General features: G+C 44.0%; 1 protein-coding gene across 1 annotated transcript in view; it reads right to left on the reverse strand.

Moving 5' to 3' along the window:
• Positions 1-298: 298 nt before the first annotated feature.
• Positions 299-26,241, reverse strand: part of LOC143783338 (uncharacterized) — a 54,164-nt gene continuing 28,221 nt past the window's right edge. Inside the window, exons 10-18 of the mRNA XM_077271741.1 lie at positions 13,257-13,338; positions 10,119-10,231; positions 9,530-9,691; positions 9,335-9,458; positions 6,586-6,683; positions 6,429-6,495; positions 5,914-6,002; positions 5,650-5,770; positions 299-4,673 (exon numbers count right to left, since the gene is read on the reverse strand). Of these exons, the coding sequence (XP_077127856.1) occupies positions 3,151-4,673; positions 5,650-5,770; positions 5,914-6,002; positions 6,429-6,495; positions 6,586-6,683; positions 9,335-9,458; positions 9,530-9,691; positions 10,119-10,231; positions 13,257-13,338 (2,379 nt within the window). The 3' untranslated portion in view covers positions 299-3,150. The remainder of the gene's footprint in view (positions 4,674-5,649; positions 5,771-5,913; positions 6,003-6,428; positions 6,496-6,585; positions 6,684-9,334; positions 9,459-9,529; positions 9,692-10,118; positions 10,232-13,256; positions 13,339-26,241) is intronic.

Raw genomic sequence — 26,241 nt, forward strand, 5'->3', positions numbered from 1 at the left:
TTGTTGTCGCATGCCGACTAGTATCATCCGAATTCTCAAGATAATTGAGAAGCTGGAAGAGACTAGTCAGCATGTGATATTACCCTTCGGCATGTGATATTACACGTCAACATGTGATATTACCTTTCGGCATGTGATATTACACGTCAACATGTGATATTACCTGTCGGCATGTGATATTACCTGCTTGTCACAGAGTATAACCTTCTTAAAAAAATGTGTGAATATAAAGAAAAATACATTGGGGTCATAAGATTGTCCTTGGCCTCCAAGGAATATGGGTTTACTGTAAAACAAAGGCAAGAGACCCAAATAGGAGACACAGATAAAGGGTGATGGAGTGGGGGGGAGGGTGGAAAGCAAATTTGAGAGCCTGTGTAGATACGGTCGGTATCTTTTCAAGAACTGTGGCTTTATTTCTTTATGGGCTCAATCATATGTCAGTTTTTTGCATAGAAGAAAAACTGATTGTAATTACTGTTTTTTACTTGATTTTCACGCTTTGGTTTTTTTGGCCATTGTGTTTTTTCTTGTATGAAATGATGGTATCGAAGCTTTTCTAGAATTTAACCTTTTCTTACCATTGACTGCAAAAACTCTCATCGTCGCTCTTATTCATTCACGTCTGGACTATTGCAATACTCTACTAATGGGTCTCCTTCTTACTAAACAGTCCCCTCTCCAATCCGTCCTGAATGTATCAGACAGGATCATATTTCTGTCCAGCTGCTTCACTGATGCCATCACCCTGTGCCAGTAATTGCACCGATTGCCCATCCGCTACAGAATCCAACATAAACTTATTCCACAGTTCTATACAACCCTACATCTCATCTGTCTACCACACTACCCGTCCACTCCACACTGCTGCACCGCCCTACATCTCATCTCTACCACCCTACCCATCCACTCCACAGTTCTACACCACCCTACATCTCCTTATCTCTGCCTACCACACTACCCATCCACTCCACAGTGCTGCACCACCCTACATCTCCTTATCTCTGCCTACCACACTACCCGTCCTCTCCACAGTTCTACACCACCCTACATCTCCTTATCTCTGTCTACCACACTACCTGTCCTCTCCACAGTTCTACACCACCCTACATCTCCTCCTAATCTCTATCTACCATTCTACCCATCCTCTCCACAGTGCTGCACCACCCTACAATCTTCCCTCATCTCTATCTACCAACCTACCTATCCTCTCCATTCCGCTTATGACCTTAAGCTAACAATCTCTATAATCTGAACCTGGACTTCTTTTGTGCTGCACCAATTTTTTGAAATGCGCTATCCCAATCAACTTAATTTCCAGTATCCCCAGTTTCAAGCATGCTCTAAAAACACATTTCTTTAAACTGACCTATCCCCTCCTCTCACTAATCTCTTACACACAGTTACAAGCACCTTGTATCTGTACTTGTACTCACTCTGGCTGTTGACCTTTTCATGCAGCATTATTTGAAGGCCTCTATTATACTGATGGCTGGACCTTACATGACAAGGACTTTATTTTTACCTTTTGTGTCCCTCCTACTTCCTCATAGAGCGCAAGCGCACAGGACCCTCACTCCTCTTCAAGTATGGTGAACTTTGTGCTACTCTGTAATGTCTGATATTGTCTGTTCAAATAACCCTCCGAATTGTAAAATGCTGACTATAGAAATAAAAATTATTATTGTTATAACCTTCTCCTACCTACACAGTGAAAAACTATAGCACTAGGAAGCAACAGCAACATATGTTTTTTTGTGTGGATTGTTTCACCCTAGGACGAATGTGCATGTGCTATGAGCTAGTGAGAGCACGGATTACTACATCAGTTATCATGTGTAGTTATTATTTATGGTTAGCGTGCCATTGATTCCATGGTGCTGTATATGAGGAGGTTACATACAAGATACAGATATAAATTACAATGGACAGACTAATAGTGACAAACATGTGCAAAGGGGAGAGGACCCTGCCCCTGCGGGCTTACAGTCTACAGGATAATGGGGAAGGAGACAATAGATTAGGGAGTTTGCAGCCGCTCTTGTGATGGTGAGGCGGCAGAGGTGTCATTGCAGGCGTTAAGTTTTCTGGAATAGATGGGTTTTCAAGTTCTGTCTGAAACTTCCGTGTGTGGGGTATAATTGGACTTGTTGGGGCACAGAATTCCAGAAGATGGGGGAGGAAATGTTGGAGGCAATTGGGTGAAGAACGTATGAGTGTGGAGGAAGGCCGGGGATTACGTTTCGGAAGATATTGGGAGATTAGTTCAGAGCTATACGGAGGAGACAGATTATGGATGACTTTGTAGGTCAGTGACAGCAGTTTGAACTGTATATGTTGGGGAATGGGAAGACAGGGAAGAGATTTAAGAGGAGAGAAGCAGAGTAGCATGGGGAGAGGTGGATTAGTCGGACAGAGGAGTCAAAGATGGATTGGAGAGGTGCTAGAGTGTTAGAAGGTAGGCCACCGAGGAGGTTATTGCAGTAGTCTAGGTGGGAGATGATGAGGGCATGGGGTAACATTTTAGTAGATTCAGGGATGAGGAAAGGACGGATTCTGGAAATATTTTTGAGTTGGAGGTAGCAAGAAATTGGATAAACATTGATGATCACATAATATAGACAAAATATTTAAAATGTTTACATGGGCTGTCTTTACTTCTTCCCGATGTCACTCTGCATTCTCCCATAGTGGGGAAACATTTATGAATGCAGTAATAAGGAGAAACATTCACCGAAACATCTTGGCTGCACTGCTTGTGAAGTAACTAAGACTCTTCTTTGATTTTTTCCCACATAATATCCATGAGTATTTGTCAGTAAAAATGTTCTGGATTACAAATTAAGAAATAAAGTTGGATTCATTTAATCAGAACCCAGATGCTGGCTTGTCATTTGTCATGAATTAAATCCACAATACATTTCATCCATAGACACCAATGGCTGCTGGCCTCAGTTGGGTGTTTTTTAGATCCAGGCTAATTTCACTTGAAAAATAAATAATTCTAATTGACTTTTTCATGTTTGTGAATGAACTGATGTATTAAATGCATTTTGCTGTAATTGCGCTGCCCACTTTTCAAACACCAATACGGTTTCTCCTTTATGTGAATTCTTTAGTTTCAAAATAAGATCTTCCATCTACAAAATATCAAAATGGCTTCTCTTGTGTGTGACTGCTCTCATGTTTAATTTGACTAGATTTATCTGTAAAGCTTTTACCACATACAGAACACGAGTATGGCTTCTCTTCTGTGTGACTTCTCTGATGTTTATCACACCTGGATTTAGTTGTAAAACATTTCCCACAAATGGAACATGAATACGGCTTCTCTCCGGAGTGAGTTCTCTCATGTTTTACAAGAGTTGTTCTATCTTTAAAGCACTTGTCACATATTGAACATGGAAATGGCCTCTCCCCTGTGTGAATTCTCTCATGTGTTACAAGACATGATTTATTTGTAAAGCACCTCCCACATATTGAACACGAATATGGTTTCTCTCCTGTGTGACCTCGCATATGTTTAACATGACTAGATTTATCTGTAAAGCACCTCCCACATTCTGAACATGAATACGGCTTCTCTCCTGTGTGAATTCTTTTATGTTTAACGAGGCTTGATTTATTTGAAAAGCATTTCCCACATACTGAACAGGAATGTGGCTTCTCTCCTGTGTGAATTAACCAATGTTTAACAAGACTTGATTTAACTGAAAAGCATTTCCCACATTCTGAACAGGAATACGGCTTCTCTCCTGTGTGTATGCGCTCATGTTTAATAAGTTCTGCTTTTTTCGTAAAATATTTCCCACATTCTGGACACGGAAATAGATTCTGTCCTGTGTGAATTCTCTCATGAACAACAAGACCTGATTTATCTTGAAAATATTTTCCACATTCTGAACATGAATACGGCTTTTCTCCTGTGTGAGTTCGCATATGTCTAATAAGATTTGCTTTTTTTGTAAAACATTTTGAACAGAGTGAACATGAAAAGTTCTTCACCACTGTGTCAGTTTTTCCAGTTATTGAATATGAATACGGCACTTCGCCTGTGTGAGTTCTCTCATGGGCATCAAGATTTGATTTATTTGTAAAGCATTTCCCACATTCTGAACATGAATATGGCTTCTCTCCTGTGTGAATTCTCTCATGTTGAGTGAGGCTTGATTTCTTGGTAAAACATTTCCCACATTCTGAACAGGAGAATGGCCTCTCCCCCGTGTGCCTTCTCTCATGTTGAATAAGTGCTGAGTTATAGTCAAAACACTTTCCACATTCTGAACAGGAGTATGGCTTCTTTCCTGTCTGACTTAATACATGTTGATAAAGCCCTTGTTTATTAGTTAAGCATTTTTCACATTCTGAAAAGTTCTGCCTCTCCCCGGTGTTAATTCTTCTGTGTGTACAAAGATCTGAGCTTTTTGTAAACTGTTTTCCATATTCTCCAAATTGAAACAATTTACCGTCTTCCTGATCTGCACTTGTCATAAAAAGCTTTAATTGGTCACAAGTAGTATCCTCAAGATAAGGTGGACTATAAGAGAGATCTGTACTGTGGAGTCCTGGAGGTACAGTGAGGGTGATCAAGTTTTCTTCGGAGGAGTGATGAGCCATATCTTCATCTTCTACTTTACAATTTAGTGATAATATTATGTTTTTACTGGAATTTTCTGAAACGAATAATGATGGATTTTTTTTTAACCACGATATAAATACATAAAACATTCCCAAATACGCGCAGATTTTAAACAATTTGTCTTTCACTCAATACATTTGTGATAACTTCCTCTTGTGGATTTTGTAATTATTTTTCTGAATCATATGCAGTTTTTTTTAGCCAAAGCCAGAAGTAAATCCAGCAGGAAGAAGTACGAGCCATACCCTTATATTTCTCTTTTCTTTTGAATAGACATCTGGCCAGGAGTAAATTCACAAGGAATAGCAAATAAAATCAAAGTGTATAAGAAATTACATGTGTAATCCGAGTCTTAGGACATGTTCACATAGAGATTAGTTTTAAATCGATTTTTCCATTGGAAAAATCCACATCAAATACTGCTTATAAATATAATATTTACCATGTTTTTTGTGTATGGGGTTTCATGATTTGCATACATGTTGTCACGTGCCGACTAAATGGGCACAACCTCGCTCAATCCAAGTCTAGTCGGAATGTGGCTGGAATTATGTAAATCGCATATTTCCGGTCACAGCACCAGAGAATCCTCAAACGTACATTGTGCATGATGTGAGGTTTCACAAGCCTGCAGTGATATAAAGTGACTGCAGACTCGTAGCCTGGGCAGCACGGTGGTCTAGTGGTTAGCACTGTAGTATTTATTGGGAAGCACTGTAGTATACATTGGGCAGCACGGTGGCTCAGTGATTATCACTGTTGCTCTTGGATTCAGATCCCACCAAGGCCAACATCTGCAAGGAGTTTGCATGTTCTTCCCAGAACTTTTGCGTGGATTTCCTCGCACACTCCAAAGACATACTACTGATAGGGATTAAACCCCCATTGGGGACAATGATGATGGATATAAAGCGCTGAGAAATAAATGGCGCTATATCAGCAGATCATACTAATATAGACAAACAACCATTTTTTAGAAAACTGAATTCCCGTTCTGTAATCTTAAATACCTGCAGTAAAATCTATGGGAATTTCCTCTCCCACGTCACTCACGCTCGGTGGATCGCTCCTCATCATCGTCTCTTCTTGTTCTGCTTTAACCTCCACATTAATATTAGTCCGATCTTCCCCCTGATGTGACATATGCAAATTGAAGGGAAAAGCCAATGGGTTAATGTAAGAAATCCCCACAATTCTATCACAACATCTCTGAGTTCAGGGGAAAATGTCGCACGTCCCTCTATAGATCTGATACGGAGCTCAGCACCATCTACCTGATGAGTCTCCGGGACGTTGTGACTTCCCTTTGGGCAGTCCGGGGAACACAGAGGACGGGGACATCTCTCTGGGGGGTCTCTTTCATCTGTAGGAGACACAGAGCAGATAGTTTGCATGTGATGACCGGATGATGGGAGTTGTATCTAGAGGACGCTCTTTTACAACCAGTGATGGTCTCCCCTCCTTAGACCCCATACAGATGTCTGTTTTTTCATTGGCGTGCGATGCGTGATTTTCACAGATAGCACTTGTACCTACAATAGTGTTTGGGTCATTCACCTGTCTGTGATTTTTCATGGCCCTGGCAGTCAGCACAAAATCGTGGAGACAGGTCTGATTTTCATATGAATGTCAGATCAAAATTAGCAACGCAAGTCTATGGGTGTGTGAAAAAAAAAAAAAAAAAAAATCGGACAGCACTTGTATGGTCCAATTTTCACCAAGTAGGTGACTAAACTTTTTTTCTCGCACATGAGAAACTCGGACCAAACTTGCACAGTTTTTCTCTTACATGGCTGATTGTCCTCCATCTCTTCCTCATCTACAACCTCAACCTTAATATCCAACAGATCTTCATCCTAAACAGAGAAGAAAAAAAAAGGTAGAATTAACTCCGGTGCCATCTCTTTGTGGTCGAAGGTCGGTGATGAGACTTTAGTGTCATCTACCTGATGATTCTCCGGGACGTTGTGATTCTCCTCTGGACAGTCCGGGGAACACAGAGGACGAGGACATCTCTCTGGTGGGTTTCTCCTCCTGGATCCATCTGTGGGAGAGACAATCGGTGAATGTTATGGTAACTTGGCAGACATAGTAAGAAACAGATGATTACACTTGACGATAATGGTTTTTCCATGAGCCCATGACAAAATCACAAAGACTCCATCCTTTGTAACAAGACTCTTAGACCCATTACTATATTTTAGTATCAGCTGCTCCGTCCTCGTCAGCTTACACTAATCTACTGAAGAACATGTAAACCGGAGACATTTTGTGAGGCCGCTCACCTTCTGAGAGTACAACAGGTTTTGGTGAAATGAAGTTGGACATAAATTCAAAACCAATCCGTTATAATCCTTATTTTTTTATAGGGTGACACTAAAATGAGAACCGGCATCACTGTAGGGTTATGAGTAGACCGTGACTTGCCACCATCAAAGTAGCTTTATGACCGACATCAACCTTAAGAACTGGACTTTTTTAGCCACAAAGCAGGACCAGGTAGCCACGATTTCAGGAAAGATTTCACTCTGATGTAAAATTTGTTTTGATGAGTCTCTCACTCACTGCTATATGTGATGGAACAGTCGGATAAAGTTGGCGTCATCTCGGGGAGGACATTGTGCATAGTTGTTGCAATGCCAAAATTTGTGGATGGCCTCTGAGAATTTATGGGTCATGGCCATGCGGAATACTGAAGGGTTATATAAAATGTCAACACTCCATTATTGCCAAAGTTCTGGCTTCTTCACTATCCCCATGTGAAGGCCAAGGCCCCAGAACTTCCTCATTTCTAATGTGTTTACAGGGGTGCAGTTAGAAAATGATGAAGGGCGGTTTTGGGTCAAAAATTGCAGGGCATATACATTTATCCTCAGAGAAAAAGACTTTGAAAAAGTAGATTTCATGAGGCCGGTGGTGTCAAATTGGATTCCTGATTATGCCACAAAATTAGGAATCTGAGGCTCATAGTCTTCGGGGGGGGGAGGTCCATACAGGGTCAGTAATGGTGGGCGCTAGCTCATATCCTGTGCTGTGGCGGATCATTATCACTGGAGGAAGAAGAGGATGAAAAATAAATGAAGGTGGGATCCTCTCCCTCACCATCAGTGTCGGGGGCAAGGAAGGCGTATGCCTCCTCCGCTGAGTACCGGGTTTGGGAAGAGCGAGACATTTTATTTTTCACGTGGGTAGTGTGTGTCACTTGCGTTTTTGACGCGTATGTTGTATGTATGTTGCATAGCCAAATTTTAGTTAGGTGTGTAAACTTTCTTTTATTAAATTTAGAAGACAGAAAAGAAAAAAAAAAAGAATAGAATAGAAGAAAAGAATCTAGAAATTAAAAATTAAAAAGGTGAATATAAAAATTTGGATAAAAAAAAACCTTACTAAATTGACGACAGTAAAAACAATTACTGAGCTGTAGGACGGAAGCGTGGAGGTGGTGAGAAAGAAAAACTGCCAAAAATCGAGAGATCAAGTACTGATCAGCGCTTGGTGGAAGAAGGGGGTTGAGGCAGGGGAGAGGGAAGGATTGGGCAGGATTAGAAAAAAAGCAGGGAAAGGAAGTGGTAGCATGGGCTAAAATAGTCTGTGGCACCACAAGGCCCAGCAGATCGGCACAAGGATGACACAGTGACCGCTGGAAGGAGGTGGTCACTAAGAGGGTAGACAACGTCATCGTCCGTGTGCACCAATCAGTGCCGGGGCTGCGGACGCTCCGGTCTCCTGACTCCAGCCTGTGATCAGTGCTGTTATAGAACAGATCGTACCTGGATCTCAGAACTGAAGAGCCAATCACAGCGACCAGAGTTTCGAGGGGCAGCGGCGGATCTCTATGCCCTGTTGTAAGGTACAGCAGCACCTTGCCCCAACCACAATGTCTGGTGACCGGAGGTTCCTATGACGTAACTTTATGTCAAATGTCGTGAAGAGGTTAAGGTTTCCCAACGAATACCGCTGATTAAAGGGAACCTGTCATTTGATTCAAGTTGCCAAGACCACAAGAAGCAGGAATCAGAGGTCGTCGTCACTCCTGCAGCCAGGTAGGTTTATCTCTGAAACACTGCGGCATTTTACAGAAAGTATAGTCTGAAAAGCCGGCTGAGGACTCTCCCTACATACACCCACAGGAGAGACCGGTCACTAGAGCAGTGCAGACCGCCACGGGCAGCACCGGAGGAGTCTCCTCTCTACTGTTGGCCACTGGCTCCGACTGCAGCCGTACACATTGTCTCTTCAGAGAGGAAGAGGACAAGAACTCCACCTACAGAAAGCAGCGATCCTACAAGTCCATATCGACCCTGTAACGAGCCTTGCCATGTGACTTAGGATAAAACGTAATTGTGTCGTCGGGCTCTAATTCATGGTACAAGTGGTTTGGACGGCAAGAATTGATTGACAGGTTCCCTTTCCAGTCTCCAGCGTACATCACTATAGCCGTACAGTGACACACGCGGCCGATAACATCACCAGTGTAACACATACCGCACAGGATATTACTTTTGTGGGACGTCTCTGCAGTATACAGCACAGTCTACTGAGCCAGCTGGATGGATGAGAAAATCTGTTGGGTGAATGTCGCCCTATAAAATGTTTACTAGGGGCCTAAACAGGGAGTCCCCACATCACATATCATTACTCACATCTGTGCTCACGGCAGCGGACAACGAGGCTCATATATACGTCTCTCCTTACCTGGTGATGTGCGGGGCTGGGCGTCCTCCATCATGACGTCCTCGTACAGATCCTTGTGTCCTTCTAGATACTCCCACTCCTCCATGGAGAAATGGACGGTGACGTCCTGACACCTTATAGGAACCTGACAGACAACAAGAGCGTCATTACCCAGAATCCTCCAGTGCCGCTACCGTATAATGTCCCAGCAGTCACCTCTCCGGTCAGCAGCTCAATCGTCTTGTTGGTCAGTTCTAGGATCTTCTTCTTGCTCCGCTCATGGATCGGGGAGTGCGGGGGAGGATCTGTGATGAGGCTCCGCCCTCCTGACTCACGGCTGCTGGGAGTCATTGACGTCTTCTTTACCAGTGTGTAATCCTGTGTGACCAAGAGAGAGCATGAAAGTTTCAGTGCTCGTACAGTAAAGAATCGCTGCCTACATAAGTGCAGAAACCTCTGACGTGGAGGATGGCCCCTTGTTATAGATCAGTAAAGCTACCACAACCATTGGGCATCCCCTCGCCTCCGAGCCGCACTCCCGCATCGCTGCTCTTGCTTCCCGCCTCGCCGTCTCTTCCTCGTGTCGGCATCACAACATTACCTCTGGCGCAGTGATCACGATGATACGACCAGAATGGTGACGGATCTTCACACCATCTGCTGTTCCATACTTTTACCTTTCCTACAAGGCTCCGGAGCCTTTTTACAGGACATCGGATCGCTCCTATTACTTCCTCTTGTGGATTTTACCTTTTCGATGTTTCGGATGATAAATAATCCCTTGAAGGTACGGACAGAAGTTTACCTCTCCGGTCAGCAGGTAGAGGATTTCCAAGGTGAAGCTTAGTATTTTCCTGGTGAGGTTATTCTGGTCCGTGTCCATCCTCGGTCGCTCAGGACTCTTATGTGCTGCACGTCCTCCAGGATATCACAGGATACATGTGACGCGTTAAATTCACTACAAGGTATTAAGTGGTGAAACAAACGGTCATGGTTGAGTTGTGAAGTTGAGACGTAGTTTCTTCACACAAATACCGTTACCGGCCATCGATCACAACCTGGACAAATGTAGTCAATATACACTGGATTTACATGATTTTTTACATTTCCTTTTGACACAGTTACTTTATGTTTAGTCAGAGATTCTTCCTACAGAGGAGCGGAGTGTCGACGGGCGCCAAATTTTCTCCATCCGTTGCCAACTTGGTTGTGTCACAGTGGAAGGAGCGGATTATTTTTAATGTTAATAACCGTTTTTGCAGCTCCAATCATTGGTGCGGCAGATACATAGACGACCTGCTCTTCATCTGGAGCAGACATGTATTTGCCGTACACCATCACATTTCGGGATATGGAACCTCAAATTTGTCATCATTCAGCTATTACTAGTAAAGCTATTAGAAAGTCAACATCAGGACCCACCATCCTGAAAGCACAGAGCTTCCACCCCCACAAAACATTAAAGGGAACCTGTCACTCCCAAAATCGAAGATCAGCTAAGCCCACCGGCATCAGGGGCTTATCTCCAGCATTCTGTAATGTTGCAGATAAGCCCCCGATGTATCCTGAAAGATGAGAAAAAGAGGTTAGATTATACTCACCCAGGGGCGGTCCCGCTGCGGTCCGGTCCGATGGGCGTCACGGTCCGGTCTGGGGCCTCCTATCTTCTTACGATGACGTCCTCTTCTTTGCTTCCTGCCGCGGCTCCGGCGCAGGCGTACTTTGTCTGCCCTGTTGAGGGCAAAGTACTGCAGTGTGCAGGCGCCGGGAAAGGTCAGAGAGGCCCAGCACCTGTGCACTGCAGTACTTTGCTCTGCCCTCAATAGGGAGATAAAGTACGCCAGCGCCGCAGCGTGAAGACAAGAAGAGGACGCCATCTGATGAAGATGGGAGGCGCCGGACCGGATCGCGACACCCATCGGACCAGAACAGAACCGGGACCGCCCCTGGGTGAGTATAATGTAACCTCTTTTTCTCATCTTTCAGGTTACATTGGGGGCTTATCTGCAGCATTACAGAATGCATTACAGAATGCTGGAGATAAGCCCCTGATGTCGGGGGGCTTAGCTCACCTTTGATTTTGGGGGTGACAGGTTCCCTTTAAAGCTATTCCCATAGGGGAGCTCACGAGATCGAAATAAAAATGTAGCAATGATCCCAACAAGAATCCACTCTAATACACCACGGACACCATAGAAATACAGGACGCCCTCACTGGTCCCAGCAGCGAGATCTCACATTGCTGCACATGAAACCAGACGTGATAAAAAGGAGACAAAATGCTAAGACATAAAAACAGAAAAGCAACAAGCCCGAGCCCTATAAAGCCTCTTATGTTTTTCTTACAATTCATTTTTTACAGACATTTCTACCAATATAAACCGAAATCTCCACATTGTGAGATGACGAGAAGATGGACACAATCCTGAAAGGACTGTTATTAGAAAAGCAGCGACCTTGGCAAATGTCTTATCACCCAGTCTCTACAAGCCTTAAAACAAGACTAACTGATCAAATGCCTGGCTGTCAGTGAAGGGCTTCTACTGGCGCGGACAGAAAACATTTTTTTATTTTTAATTTCCTCTCTTCTTCTTCACGGTCTGTACAATCCATAAAACATTATCAATCAAACACTATTAATGAAGGGCGTAATGAGAATCTCCATAACATTGTGCATCCGTTATATCACATGTATCGGACATGTTATTTCAGTCTACAATAAAGACACCACTATAAGTGACACCACTAAATACAAGACCCCACGTGTGCGAGAAGATGACTGCGAGTGATAGGGAGGCTTTTCTGGATTTACCACTCATACACAACGTCCCTGGGGGGTTAAATGTAAGGAAGGAAATGTTTATAGAATTATTGATTCTTTATTGTCCTGTTTATTAGTTTACTAGTGTGTGTGTGTGTGTGTGTGTGTGTGTGTGTGTGTGTGTGTGTGTGTGTGTGTGTGTGTGTGTGTGTGTGTGTGTATATATATATATATAACACACTTTTCTCCCCCAAATTTGGAAAGATGAGGGTGTGTCTTATAATCCGAATGTAGCTTACTGGGGGAGGCGGTTGCGGTGGAGCGGGGTCACAAGGCGGGGTCGCTGCTGCTGGAAGCTGGCGGCAGTCGCAGGAGTCGGACGATGCTGGGAGCCCCGGGCTGGGAGCAATGGTTACTCGGCGGTGCAAGGCTGCGGCGGACTTCTCGCTTTCACAAAATGTTGGCAGAGTCCCCGTACTTCCCATTGTTTTCACTACGGTGGACTTTGGGAAAATGGCCGCCTGAGGCAGCACATGCGCACATTGAGATCTCAGGTCCCAAGATCTCTTCTCCCGAGATCTCAATCTGCGCATGCGCTGCCTCAGGCGGCCATTTTCCCAAAGTCGACTGGAGTGAAAATAACGGGAAGTGTGGGGACTCCACAGACATTTTGTGAAATACAATTTTATGGAGAGTATTCACTTTGAAAAAAATTAAGGTATGCATACATGGATGGGAAGAATATTATATATGGGCAAACAGGGATAGTTAGATAAGTGAGGTGAGGCGGTAGGCCAGTCTGAAGAGAGGCAGTTTTACGGTGCGATTAAAACTGTGGGTATTGGGGATTCATTGAATTGTCCCGAGTTGGACAAAAACTTAGCGCTTTGAAGTGCTGGAAACGCTAACAAAACACCCTAAAGCAAGTGCCCGTCTTTTGAGCCTTACCATGGACTTCTATTGTAAATGATTTAGGGTCTTTCTAGCAGAACACGTCTGAAGAAGGGCCCATGAACTTCTTTAGTGAAGTGAAGAGAGGTAATAACTCAGTGTGGGTCTGACGGCTGGGACCAGCACCAACCAGCAGAATGGGGAACTTTTATCCCAGTTAGAATAAATTAGCGATTCAGATGCCGAAACGCTGCTGCATTCATTCTCAGTGGGGCTGTCGAGCGCACACACTGCCGCTCCATTCTAACAAGGATGAAAGTTTCTTGTTCATCTGATCGATGCCGGTCCCAACTATCGGACTTCCACTGCTATCCTGTGTACAGGGGATAACTTATCTTCACTGGACAACCCCTTTAATGCGCAGTATACTTGGACCTTTCTCATTCTTGCCGTCCGTATAATCATTCTTGCATCCACTGTGACATTAGATATTATCACCTCCAGGCACAGGCTGTCATATTCTGCTGTCGATATAACTTACAGCTTTATGTCTATACAAGTTGTCTTGCAGAAATGAACACAGAACAAGTGTTGATACAAGTTACAGTGCGGAAAGTGCCAATCACAGTTTGGGTTTTTTATATCCCCATCTGTTATCGCTATCAGTAATGTCCGCTCAGTGTGTGCTCATTAGTTACCGGTCGCCATCTTCTTCCGTTTCCAGCGCCGCTGCAATCCTCTCCTGCATCATGTGATCGCAGTTGTGAACATTTCTATGTGGTCGGACGTCACTCCCTCATCGCCAGCCTGGGAGACTGATAACAAGGCTCTCAGAATTACATGTCCATGTTTGCAGTAGGTGTGGCATCAGTTTTTTTTCATGGATGCTGTATGTAGCCATTATCATCTATGGAGCTGCTCAGATGACAAGGGACAATACAAGGTCGATGTAGAACATGTGCAGCACTTAGATGTCAGCCATGTGTCATCTGTGTACCCTCCGCGTGCTGTATGTGTGTATAGGAGAAGCTTTGGAACTGATTTTTCTTAAGTCATAATGGAAAAAAAACAGAAGACTCAATGTTGGGTCACTGATCAGAGTGGTACTGTCTTGTCCGGTACTGGTATTATACAGACGTGTGAAGGGGCCTTACATTAAGGAAGTAATGGTTCATAGTAAGAGCCAGCGAGAAGGAGATGCGATGACACGATGCAGAAGAAAGACAGCAGCGGCGCCGGGAAAGGCAGACGACGGCGACTAGTGAGGATTTTACTGCAAACACTGAACAGATTTTACTAATAAAGAACAGATGGGGAAATGACAGAAAACTCGCTGGGACGAGGGTTTTACACAACGTAAATAAAGGTTCTCGTCACTTTGACCGTGTGGATTATAGGAATATTCCGGACACACATTTACGGCATGTGAACACTTCTGGGATCTGCACCTTTGTGAAGGACCTGGGACTCCTCACTGGCCAGGTACGGCCGCCGCTGTGTGACCACGTGTGTGGCTCCCCCACCACTCTCCGCCGGCCTAAGGGGGCACAGTGCCACTTTATACAGTTGGATCTGCCATAGATGTCGGCTCGGAGATCCCCCTTGGGCCCAGTTCAGATGTATTTGTGGCAGATGCACCCTGACCGCACACTCACCAATCATAACGTCCATGTGCTCGAAGAAGAGAAATCCCACACACCAGTCTCGGTTGGCTTACTACTCCGACCTTGCAGACACGACCGACCAGAGAATTCAGACGTTTGTGTGAACGCAGCCTTACAGTTACAGCAGAGGAACAGTGAGAGGCACTGGGGAAGAGGCTCCACTCTGGGACAGGTTCACACTTAGAGGACGTGACGCAGCTTTTGGCCCAAATTGTGCAGACAGCGCTTGATTAAAGCTTCATGTGGCAAAAGAGGTTCCGCAGCAGTTCAGGTGAAGAGCCGAAGGCTGAGCTGTGAGCAGTGGGGGGATGGGGTCTATGGGGAAAGGGTCGGCGCCGTCTTGTACTTAGCTCATTTAACCCCTTTTGTGGCTGTGGTAACCAGAAGCTGTAAGGGTCGGTGCACACGGTCAGTAATCGGCAGCACGTTGGGCGCAGCACAGGTCTGCTGCCGGCTATTGTACGCAGGTGACTCCACATGTGATCATAGAACTGTGCGGAATCACCGCGACCAATACATTGTACGGGGACATTTATCTTGCTGAGACTTGAGTGTCTCCACAAGATGACTAGACATGCTGCGGTCTGGAAAGACGCGGTGCATGTCCGTCTCCGCACGCGTCTGTACACACAGTGGCTATGGGGATTCTTGAAATCCATACACTATGCTGTAACATCTGGATGATGCACAAGTGCACAGCGTCCAACCGCAGCGTTTACTGACCGTGGGAACATGTCCTGAGGAGAGGACCCGACCCTGGCCACTGACCGCACCGGCCTAATACATATATTATATGGAGGGCGGAGACGTCACAGCAATAACGGGGAGGCAACAAAACAGCACAGACCCCTCTACGGTGACCTGTGACCCTTCATGGCCGGAGTCACCGACACACACACACACACACACATATATATATATATATATATATATATATATATATATACTCTGTATATAGTCTGCTGGCTGATAACAGAGAGAACAAAACAGCACAGACCCCTCTACGGTGACCTGTGACCCTTCATGGCCGGAGTCACCGACACACACACACACACACACACACACACACATATATATATATATATATATATATATATATATATATATATATATATATATATATATATATATATATATATATATACTCTGTATATAGTCTGCTGGCTGATAACAGAGAGAACAAAACAGCACAGACCCCTCTACGGTGACCTGTGACCCTTCATGGCCGGAGTCACCGACACACACACACACACACACACACACACACACACACATATATATATATATATATATATATATATATATATATATACTCTGTATATAGTCTGCTGGCTGATAACAGAGAGAACAAAACAGCACAGACCCCTCTACGGTGACCTGTGACCCTTCATGGCCGGAGTCACCGACACACACACACACACACACACACACACACACACACATATATATATATATATATATATATATATATATATATATATATATATATATATATATATATATATATATATATATATATATATATATATATATATACTCTGTATATAGTCTGCTGGCTGATAACAGAGAGAACAAAACAGCACAGACCCCTCTACGGTGACCTGTGACCCTTCATGGCCGGAGTCACCGACACACACACACACACACACACATACATATATATACTATACTAGACTGTGGCCCGATTCTAGCACATCGGGTATTCTAGAATATGCATGTCCCCATAGTATATGGACAATGATGATTCCAGAATTCACGGCAGACTGCGCCCGTCGCTGATTGGTCGAGGCAACCTTTATGACATCATCGTCGCCATGCTGTGCCCGTCGCTGAATGGTCGAGGCCTGGCGGCCTCGACCAATCAGAGATGCGGGATTTCCAGGACAGACGACAGTCTGCTGGCTGATAACAGAGAGGACAAAACAGCACAGACCCCTCTACAGTGACCTGTGGCCCTTCATGGCCGGAGTCACCGACACACACACACATATATATATATATATATACACTCTGTATATAGTCTGCTGGCTGATAACAGACAGAACAAGACAGCACAAACCCCTCTACAGTGACCTATATACACAGACACACACACACATATATATATATATATACTTTGTATAGAAATCTCTGAATGACGGGAAATAGTCCGCTGGCTGATAACAGAGAGCACAAGACAGCACAATCCCCTCTCCTGTGACCTATATACATACACACACATATACATTAATATATATACACACACACACTCTGTATATAGTCTGCTGGCTGATAACAGCGAGAAAACAGCGCAGACCCCTCTACAGTGACCTGTGACCTCCTCATGGCCGGAGTCACCGACACACACACACACACACACACACATATATATATATATATATACTCTGTATATAGTCTGCTGGCTGATAACAGAGAGCACAAGACAGCACAATCCCCTCTCCTGTGACCTATATACACACACACACATATACATTAATATATACACACACACACTCTGTATATAGTCTGCTGGCTGATAACAGAGAGAAAACAGCACAGCCGAGCAGGACCTTCCCTGTACCTGGGGATCGCTGCTCTGGGTGCAGGACCTGTGATGACGTGAGGGGCGGAGCTCCGCACAGGAGACGACACGTGATTATTGATGATCATGTGCTAAGTCACGTGAGTGGGCGGAGCCCAATGGTGGTAACTGGCAGGAGGAGCTAATCACGTGACATGAGAGGGGCGGAGCTCCAGTGCCGTGCGGTTCTTTCCCTGGAGAAGTCGGGGTAGATCATTGGGCGGTTTGCCTTTTCTGGCCCTCGGCAGCTCGTAAATGCTGGGACCTGTAGTTCCCCTCTTCATTGCAGTGCCTTCATCTCCCTATCACGTACTGTGATGTCGCATTTGTACATCCTGGACCTGCTGGGACTTGTAGTTCCCGCCTCACCTCTCCCCCCTCAGTCATGTGAGGCGCTTTCCATAGCTTTGCAGCTCAGACCCGGGACTGCACAGAATCCCGTCATGTAACAGTAACCGGCGCTTTAGTCTGCACAGTGTGAACACATCAGACAAAGAAGGCACATTGCAGCAAAGAGCAGCACAGAAGCACGGTCCGTAATGATAGACAGGAGTCACCGGCGCCATCTAGTGGTGGTGTGCAGAAATGCAGAACTTGAGGTAGAGACAGGAAGAACTGCTCCCCCCCCCCAAATATAAGAATAACCACAATGTGTCACATTTGCTGATTGGAGAAAGAGTGCATACAAAATACAAGCAAAAATTATGGCTAAAAATGTCTCAAAAAGAGAAAGTCAGCAAATGTAGCAGAGCAGTACAGAGATGTGAGGACGCGGAGCAAGTAGCCAAAAAATCACATGGAAGGACAATCAGGCGAGAAGTATATGCTGAGCCAAGGAGTAAAACCTCCTGCCCAGGCCTACCAGAAAGCAAACACTGAGGTACCACACTCACCACTGTCCCTCCCAGCTGCGTTTCGCTGCCTCCGCTTCCTCAGAGACTATATTATAGATATAATTATATATAAACTTGTCTTTGTTGAAATTTTCCCCTTTGTTTTTTTATCTAATGTTTTTATACCGTGCGTAATAAAGATTTCATTATTTTCATGTTACGTATTCGTGTGTTTGGGTATTTCTATTTTTGGTGGTATTCTATTGTTTTCAAGAAATTCCCATGTAACTATTTCACCCCACTCTTGTAGAGTTTCCTGACAGACTTGTGTGCCCTTGTCTCCGATCGATCGACAACGTGTGAAACCTTATGAGTTTCTCCTGAAGCGTCACATGCAGGGTTCCACATAACTAAGGATGAGCTGTTCCTCTACCATGCCTTGGAGGTGTTCTGCTGCTCTGCCTCTAGGGTCTTGTCTAAACATTTTTTAGCACCGTCGGGTGGGGATTCAAAATACACAAACACTTTTGTCGGTCAGCAGAAAGTGCTGACAGGCTTACTCCGATAAAAATGAACAAAGCTTGGATTAGCCCTAACATTTCCACACCACCAGATGACAGCAGCACATAAAATGTTTTTAATCTTCAATATTTTAAGAAAGCTTGACAGGTGTTGATTTCAAGGATCAATGGATGACCATACTTATAATTTTGTCTTGGCTTTGCACTTTGTGCAAATCCTTTATGAGTGTAGGAGTTCATCAACTACATGTTCAAAAATTTTTAATGAGGCCCTCCGCTTTTTGCCTTCAAGGGTCTATGGGTGACTGTATTAACCTCCTTATCATTTTTTCATAGCTTGCACTTTGTTCGGAGCCTTTAGGAGTGTAGGAGCACATCAACTACACTTTCTTAATATTTTAATAAGGCCCTCCAGTTGTTGCCTTCAAGGGTCTTTGGATGAGCGTGCTTATAATTTTTTCCTGGCTTTGCACTCTGTGCCTAGCCTTTGTGAGTGTGTGAGTACTACAACTACACTTAATTCACAATATTTGAATGAGGTACTAGAGTTGGTGCCTTGAAGGGTGTATGGATGACCTTGCTTGTAATTTTTGGCAGGATTTGCACTTAGTGCATAGCATTTATGAGTCTAGGAGACCGATACATGACAATTTCAACAGAATGTGTATGAGGCCTCCTTTATGTCTAATACGGGGCATATTTGAGTCCCTCTTCCATCATATTTTTGTCAGTTCTTGCTTCCTTCATAAATTACACCGAAATATCCAATTTTTTCTAAAAAAAAATGTAAATTTTACTTTACTTAACCCCTTAACGACCGCCGATACGCCTTTTAACGGCGGCCGCTAAGGGTACTTAATCCACAGCGCCGTTAATTAACGGCGCTGTGGAAAAAGTGAATAGCGCCCCCCAGAGTCGGATTTTCTCTGGGGTCTCGGTTGCCGAGGGTAGCCGAGACCCCAGAGAACATGATTCGGGGGGTTTTTACCGACCCCCGAGTTGCGATCGCCGGTAATTAACCGTTTACCGGCGGTCGCAACAAAAAAAAAAAAACGCGATTTGCCGTTTAATTTCTCTGTCCTCCGATGTGATCGCACATCGGAGGACAGAGAAATGTGGTCCCCGATGGCCCCCAATAGCCCCCCAATACTTACCTACCTCCCCCGGTGCTCCTCGTGTCTCCCCATGGGCGCCGCCATCTTTTTTCCGGGAAAAAATGGCGGGCGCACGCGCAGTGCGCCCGCCGCCCGGCACCCGGATGTTCTTTGGGGTCTCGGCTGCCGGGGGTAGCCGAGACCCCAAAGAACATGATCGGGGTCGGTTTGCACCGACCCCTGCTTTGCGATCGCCGGTAATTAACAGTTTACCGGCGACCGCAAAAAAAAAAAAAAAAGCGATCAGTTATTTCTCTGTCCTCTGATGTGATCGCACATCAGAGGACAGAGAAATAGGGGGATTCGGGGACCCTATCATACTCACCCGGGGTCCCTGGGTCCTCTTCTGTCTTCTCCTGCCAGCCGGCTTTTTCATCATGGCGGGCGCATGCGCAGTGCGCCCGCCATCTGCTGCCATCTGCCGGCCGGCAGGAGAAGACAAGTTGGGGCTAAAATTAGGGTTAGGGTTAGAGTTAGGGTTAGAGTTAGGGTTAGAGTTAGGGTTAGAGTTAGGGTTAGGGTTAGAGTTAGGGTTAGGGTTAGAGTTAGGGTTAGGGTTAGAGTTAGGGTTAGGGTTAGGGTTGGGGCTAAATTTAGGGTTAGGATTAGGGCTAGGGTTAGGCTACTTTCACACTAGCGTTTTTTGGCTTCCGTCGCAATGCGTCGTTGGAGAAAAAACGCATCCTGCAAAAGTGCTTGCAGGATGCGTTTTTTCTCCATTGGCTTGCATTAGCGACGCATTGCGACAGATTGCCACATGTCGCATCCGTCGTGCGACGGATGCGTCGTGCTTCGGCGGACCGTCGACGCAAAAAAAACTACATGTAACTTTTTTGTGCGACGTGTCCGCCATTTCCGACCGCGCATGCGTGGCCGGAACTCCACCCCCGCCTCCCCGCACCTCACAATGGGGCAGCGGATGCGTTGAAAAAACAGCATCCGCTGCACCCGTTGTGCGGCGCTTACAACGCTAGCGTCGGTACGTCGGCCCGACACACTGCGATGGGCCGAGTACGACGCTAGTGTGAAAGTAGCCTTAGGCTTCTTTCACACTTGCATCAGTACGGGGCGGTCGCAATGCGTCGGCCCGATGTACCGACGCACTTTGTGAAAATTGTGCACAACGTGGGCAGCGGATGCAGTTTTTCAACGCATCCGCTGCCCAGTCTATGTCCTGGGGAGGAGGGGGCAGAGTTACGGCCACGCATCCGCGGAAATGGCGGACGCGACGTACAAAAAAAAGGTTACATTGAACTTTTTTTGTGACGACGGGGGCTAAAGTTATGGTTAGGGTTGGGGCTAAAGTTAGGGTTGGGGCTAAAGTTAGGGTTAGAGTTGGGATTAGGGTTAGGGTTTGGATTAGGGTTGGGATTAGTGTTACGTTTGGGATTAGGGTTGGGATTAGGGTTAGGGTTGGGATTAGGGTTAGGGGTGTGTTGGATTTAGGGTTTTGTTTAGGGTTATGGTTAGGGTTGAGATTAGGGCTGTTTTGGGGTTAGGGTTGTGATTATCGTTAGGGTTGTGATTAGGATTATGGATCGGGTTGAGATTAGGGTTAGGGGTGTGTTGGGGTTAGGGTTGGAGTTAGAATTGGGGGGTTTCCACTGTTTAGGTACATCAGGGGGTCTCCAAACACGACAGCCAATTTTGCGCTAAAAAAGTCAAATGGTACTCCCTCCCTTCTGAGCTCTGCCGTGCGCCCAAACAGTGGTTTACCCCCACATATGGGGCATCAGCGTACTCGGGATAAATTGGACAACAACTTTTGGGGTCCAATTTCTCCTGTTACCCTTGTGAAAATAAAAACTTGGGGGCTAAAAATCTTTTTTGTTGGAAAAAAATATATTTTTTTATTTTCACTACTCTGCATTATAAATTTCTGTGAAGCACTTGAGCTTTCAAAGTTCTCACCACATATCTAGATAAGTTCCTTAGGGGGTCTAGTTTCCAAAATTTGGTCACTTGTGGGGGTTTCTACTGTTTAGGTACATTAGGGGTCTGCAAACGCAACATAATGCCCGCAGACAATTCTATCAAAGTCTGCATTCCAAAATGGCGCTCCTTCCCTTCCGAGCTCTGCCGTGCGCCCAAACAGTGGTTTACCCCCACATATGGGGTACCAGCATACTCAGGACAAATTGGACAACAACTTTTGGGGTCCAATTTCTCTTGTTACACTTGTGAAAATAAAAATTTTGGGGCTAAAAAAATCTTTTTTGTGGGAAAAAAAATATTTTTTATTTTCACTACTCTGCATTATAAACTTCTGTGAAGCACTTGGGCATTCAAAGTTCTCACCACATATCTAGATAAGTTCCTTGGGGGGTCTATTTTCCAAAATGGGGTCACTTGTTGGGGGTTTCTACTGTTTAGGTACATTAGGGGTCTGCAAAGGCAACATAATGCCCGCAGACAATTCTATCAAAGTCTGCATTCCAAAATGGCACTCCTTCCCTTCCGAGCTCTGCCGTGCGCCCAAACAGTGGTTTACCCCCACATATGGGGTACCAGCATACTCAGGACAAATTGGACAACAACTTTTGGGGTCCAATTTCTCTTGTTACCCTTGTGAAAATAAAAACTTGGGGGCTAAAAAATCTTTATTGTTAAAAAATATATATTTTTTATTTTCACGACTCTGCATTATAAACTTCTGTGATGCACTTGGGCATTCAAAGTTCTCACTACACATCTAGATAAGTTCCATGGGGGGTCTAGTTTCCAAAATGGGGTCACTTTTGGGGGGTTTCTGCTGTTTAGGCACATCAGGGGCTCTCCAAACGCGACATGGCGTCCGATCTCAATTCCAGTCAATTTTGCATTGGAAAGTCAAATGGCGCTCCTTTGCTTCCGAGCTCAGCCATGCGCCCAAACAGTGGTTTACCCCCACATATGGGGTGTCGGCGTACTCAAGACAAATTGTACAACAGCTTCTGGGGTCCATTTTCTCCTGTTACCCTTGGTAAAATAAAAATTTGGAGGCAAAAATGTAGAAAAAATGCGATTTTTTTATTTTCACGGCTCTACGTTATAAACTTCTGTGAAGCACCTGGGGGTTTAAAGTGCTCACCACACATCTAGATAAGTTCCTTAAGGGGTCTAGTTTCCAAAATGGTGTCACATGTGGGGGGTCTCTACTGTTTAGGCACATCAGCGGCTCTCCAAACGTGACATGGCGTCCGATCTCAATTCCAGCCAATTCTACATTGAAAAAGTAAAACGACACTCCTTCTCTTCCAAGCTCTGCGGTGCGCCCAAACAGTGGTTTACCCCCATATATGGGGTATCGACGTACTCAGGAGAAATTGCACAACAACTTTTGTGGTCTAATTTCTCCTGTTACCCTTGTGAAAATAAAAATTTGGGGGCAAAAAGATCATTTTTGTAGAAAAAATGAGATTTTTTATTTTCACGGCTCTACGTTATAAACTTCTGTGAAGCACTTGGGGGTTCAAAGTGCTCACCACACATCTAGATAAGTTCCTTAAGGGGTCTAGTTTCCAAAATGGTATCACTTGTGGGGGGTTTCCACTGTTTAGGCACATCAGGGACTCTCCAAACGCGACATGGCATCCGATCTCAATTCCAGCCAATTCTGCATTGAAAAAGTCAAACGGTGCTCCTTCACTTCCAAGCTCTGCGGTGCGCCCAAACAGTGGTTTACCTCCACATATGGGGTATCGACGTACTCAGGAGAAATTGCACAACAACTTTTGTGGTCTAATTTCTCCTGTTACCCTTGTGAAAATAAAAATTTGGGGGCAAAAAGATCATTTTTGTAGAAAAAATGAGATTTTTTATTTTCACGGCTCTACGTTATAAACTTCTGTGAAGCACTTGGGGGTTCAAAGTGCTCACCACACATCTAGATAAGTTCCTTGGGGGGTCTAGTTTCCAAAATTGTGTCACTTGTGGGGGGTTTCCACTGTTTAGGCACATTAGGGGCTCTCCAAACGCGACATGGCGTCCGATCTCAATTCCAGCCAATTCTGCATTGAAACAGTCAAACGGTGCTCCTTCACTTCCAAGCTCTGCGGTGCGCCCAAACAGTGGTTTACCTCCACATATGGGGTATCTGCGTACTCAGGAAAAATTGCACAACAAAATTTGTGGTTAAATTTCTGTTTTTACACTTGTGAAAATTAAAAAAAATGGTTCTGAAGTAAAATGTTTGCAAAAAAAAGTAAAATGTTCATTTTTTTCTTCCACATTGTTTTAGTTCCTGTGAAGTACGTAAAGGGTTAATAAACTTCTTGAATGTGGTTTTGAGCAGCTTGAGGGGTGCAGTTTTTAGAATGGTGTCACACTTGGTTATTTTCTATCATATAGACCCCTCAAAATCACTTCAAAGGTGATGTGGTCCCTAAAAAAAACATGGTGTTGTAAAAATGAGAAATTGCTGGTCAACTTTTAACCCTTATAACTCCCTAACAAAAAAAAAAATTGTTTCCAAAATTGTGCTGATGTAAAGTAGACATGTGAGAAATGTTATTTATTAACTATTTTTTGTGACATATCTCTCTGATTTAAGGGCATAAAAATACAAAGTTTGAAAATTGCAAAATTTTAAAAATTTTCGCCATATTTCCATTTTTTTCATAAATAATCGCAAGTAATATCGAAGAAATGTTACCACTAACTTGAAGTACAACATGTCACGAAAAAACAATCTCAGAATCAGCGGGATCCGATAAAGCGTTCCAGAGTTATAGCCTCTTAAATTTACACTGGTAAGAATTGTAAAAATTGGCCCGGTCATTAAGTACCAAATTGGCTCTGTCACTAAGGGGTTAAATTATTTATTAAAATCTTTTTTTTTTTATTTTGCATTATATACAAGTCATTATACAGGAAGGAATGTTTGTTAATTTTTTTTGAATGTTTTATTTTCAGTCCTTAAAGTGAAGTAAAAGCGTGACCCCATTGTTCCCAGCAGCAATCTGGGGGTCATAGATGCTTCCAGAGGTCTTCCCCATGCTGTTCTCCTTCCATTCAGAACTTTTTCCATTCATTTCAACATTTTCACTGCCCTCAGACCACCTTGTTGGGTCTTCATGAAAAATGTTCGGATTTCCCATTGACTTCCATTATACTTTTTACTCGAAATGAGCATTAGGAATTGCTTGGTTTGAGTAACGAGTATTTGAGCTTTTTAGCCCCTCTTAGAAAAACTCCACTTCTGCACCACGTCCTCACCAATTATACATTCATAGTTCCCATGGAACACCACATCACACACATAGCCATAAGCTATTGTTTTGGCTAAAATATTTTTTAAGCCTGCCACCATGACAAGGTAGACTCTTTTGGCCTGTGCCCTACTCTACTGTAACCGATTAAAGATTTCTTAAAATATCCAATACTCTTTTTAGGTATATTTTTATTTATTTTTCTTTAAGGGAATGTGTCACATACGTTTTTTTAAATGACCAATAAAACCACATACAGCTCTGTATATACTATCGGGTACAGGTAATACAGTGATCACCAGTGATATTATACACAGGAGCTCTGTATATAGTGTATAGTGTACAGGTAATACAGTGATCACCAGTGATATTATACACAGGAGCTCTGTATATAGTGTCAGTGTACAGGTAATACAGGGATCACCAGTGACATTATACACAGGAGCTCTGTATAGTGTTCGAGTACAGGTAATAAAGGGATCACCAGTGACATTATACATGAGAGCTATGTATATAGTGTCAGTGTACAGGTAATACAGGGATCACCAGTGACATTATACACAGGAGCTCTGTATAGTGTTCGAGTACAGGTAATAAAGGGATCACCAGTGACATTATACATGAGAGCTCTGTATATAGTGTCAGTGTACAGGTAATACAGGGATCACCAGTGACATTATACACAAGAGCTTTGTATATAGTGTCAGTGTACAGGTAATAGTGATCACCAGTGACATTATACACAGGAGCTCTGTATATAGTGTATAGTGTACAGGTAATATAGTGATCACAGGTGACTTTAAACACAGGAGTTCTATATATACTGTCAGTGTACAGGTAATACAGGGATCACCGGTGACATACACAAGAGCTCTGTATATAGTGTCAGTGTACAGATAATACAGGGATCACCAGTGACATTATACACAGGAGCTCTGTATATAGTGTCAGTGTAGAGGTAATAGTGATCACCAGTGACATACACAGCTCTGTATATAGTCAGTGTGCAGGTAATATAGTGATCACCAGTGACATTATACACAGTACAGCTCTGTATATAGTGTCAGTGTACAGGTAATACAGTGATCACCAGTGACATTTATACAGGAGCTCTGTATATACAGTTGTGGCCAAAAGTATTGACACCCCTGCAATTCTGTCAGATAATACTCAGTTTCTTCCTGAAAATGATTGCAATCACAAATTATTTGGTATTATTAGCTTCATTTAATTTGTCTTAAATGAAAAAACACAAAAGAGAATGAAGCAAAACATTGATCATTTCACACAAAACTCCAAAAATGGGCCAGACAAAAGTATTGGCACCCTCAGCCTAATACTTGGTTGCACAACCT

Source organism: Ranitomeya variabilis, chromosome 6, assembly GCF_051348905.1.
Source record: "Ranitomeya variabilis isolate aRanVar5 chromosome 6, aRanVar5.hap1, whole genome shotgun sequence".
Classification (NCBI taxonomy): domain Eukaryota; kingdom Metazoa; phylum Chordata; class Amphibia; order Anura; family Dendrobatidae; genus Ranitomeya; species Ranitomeya variabilis.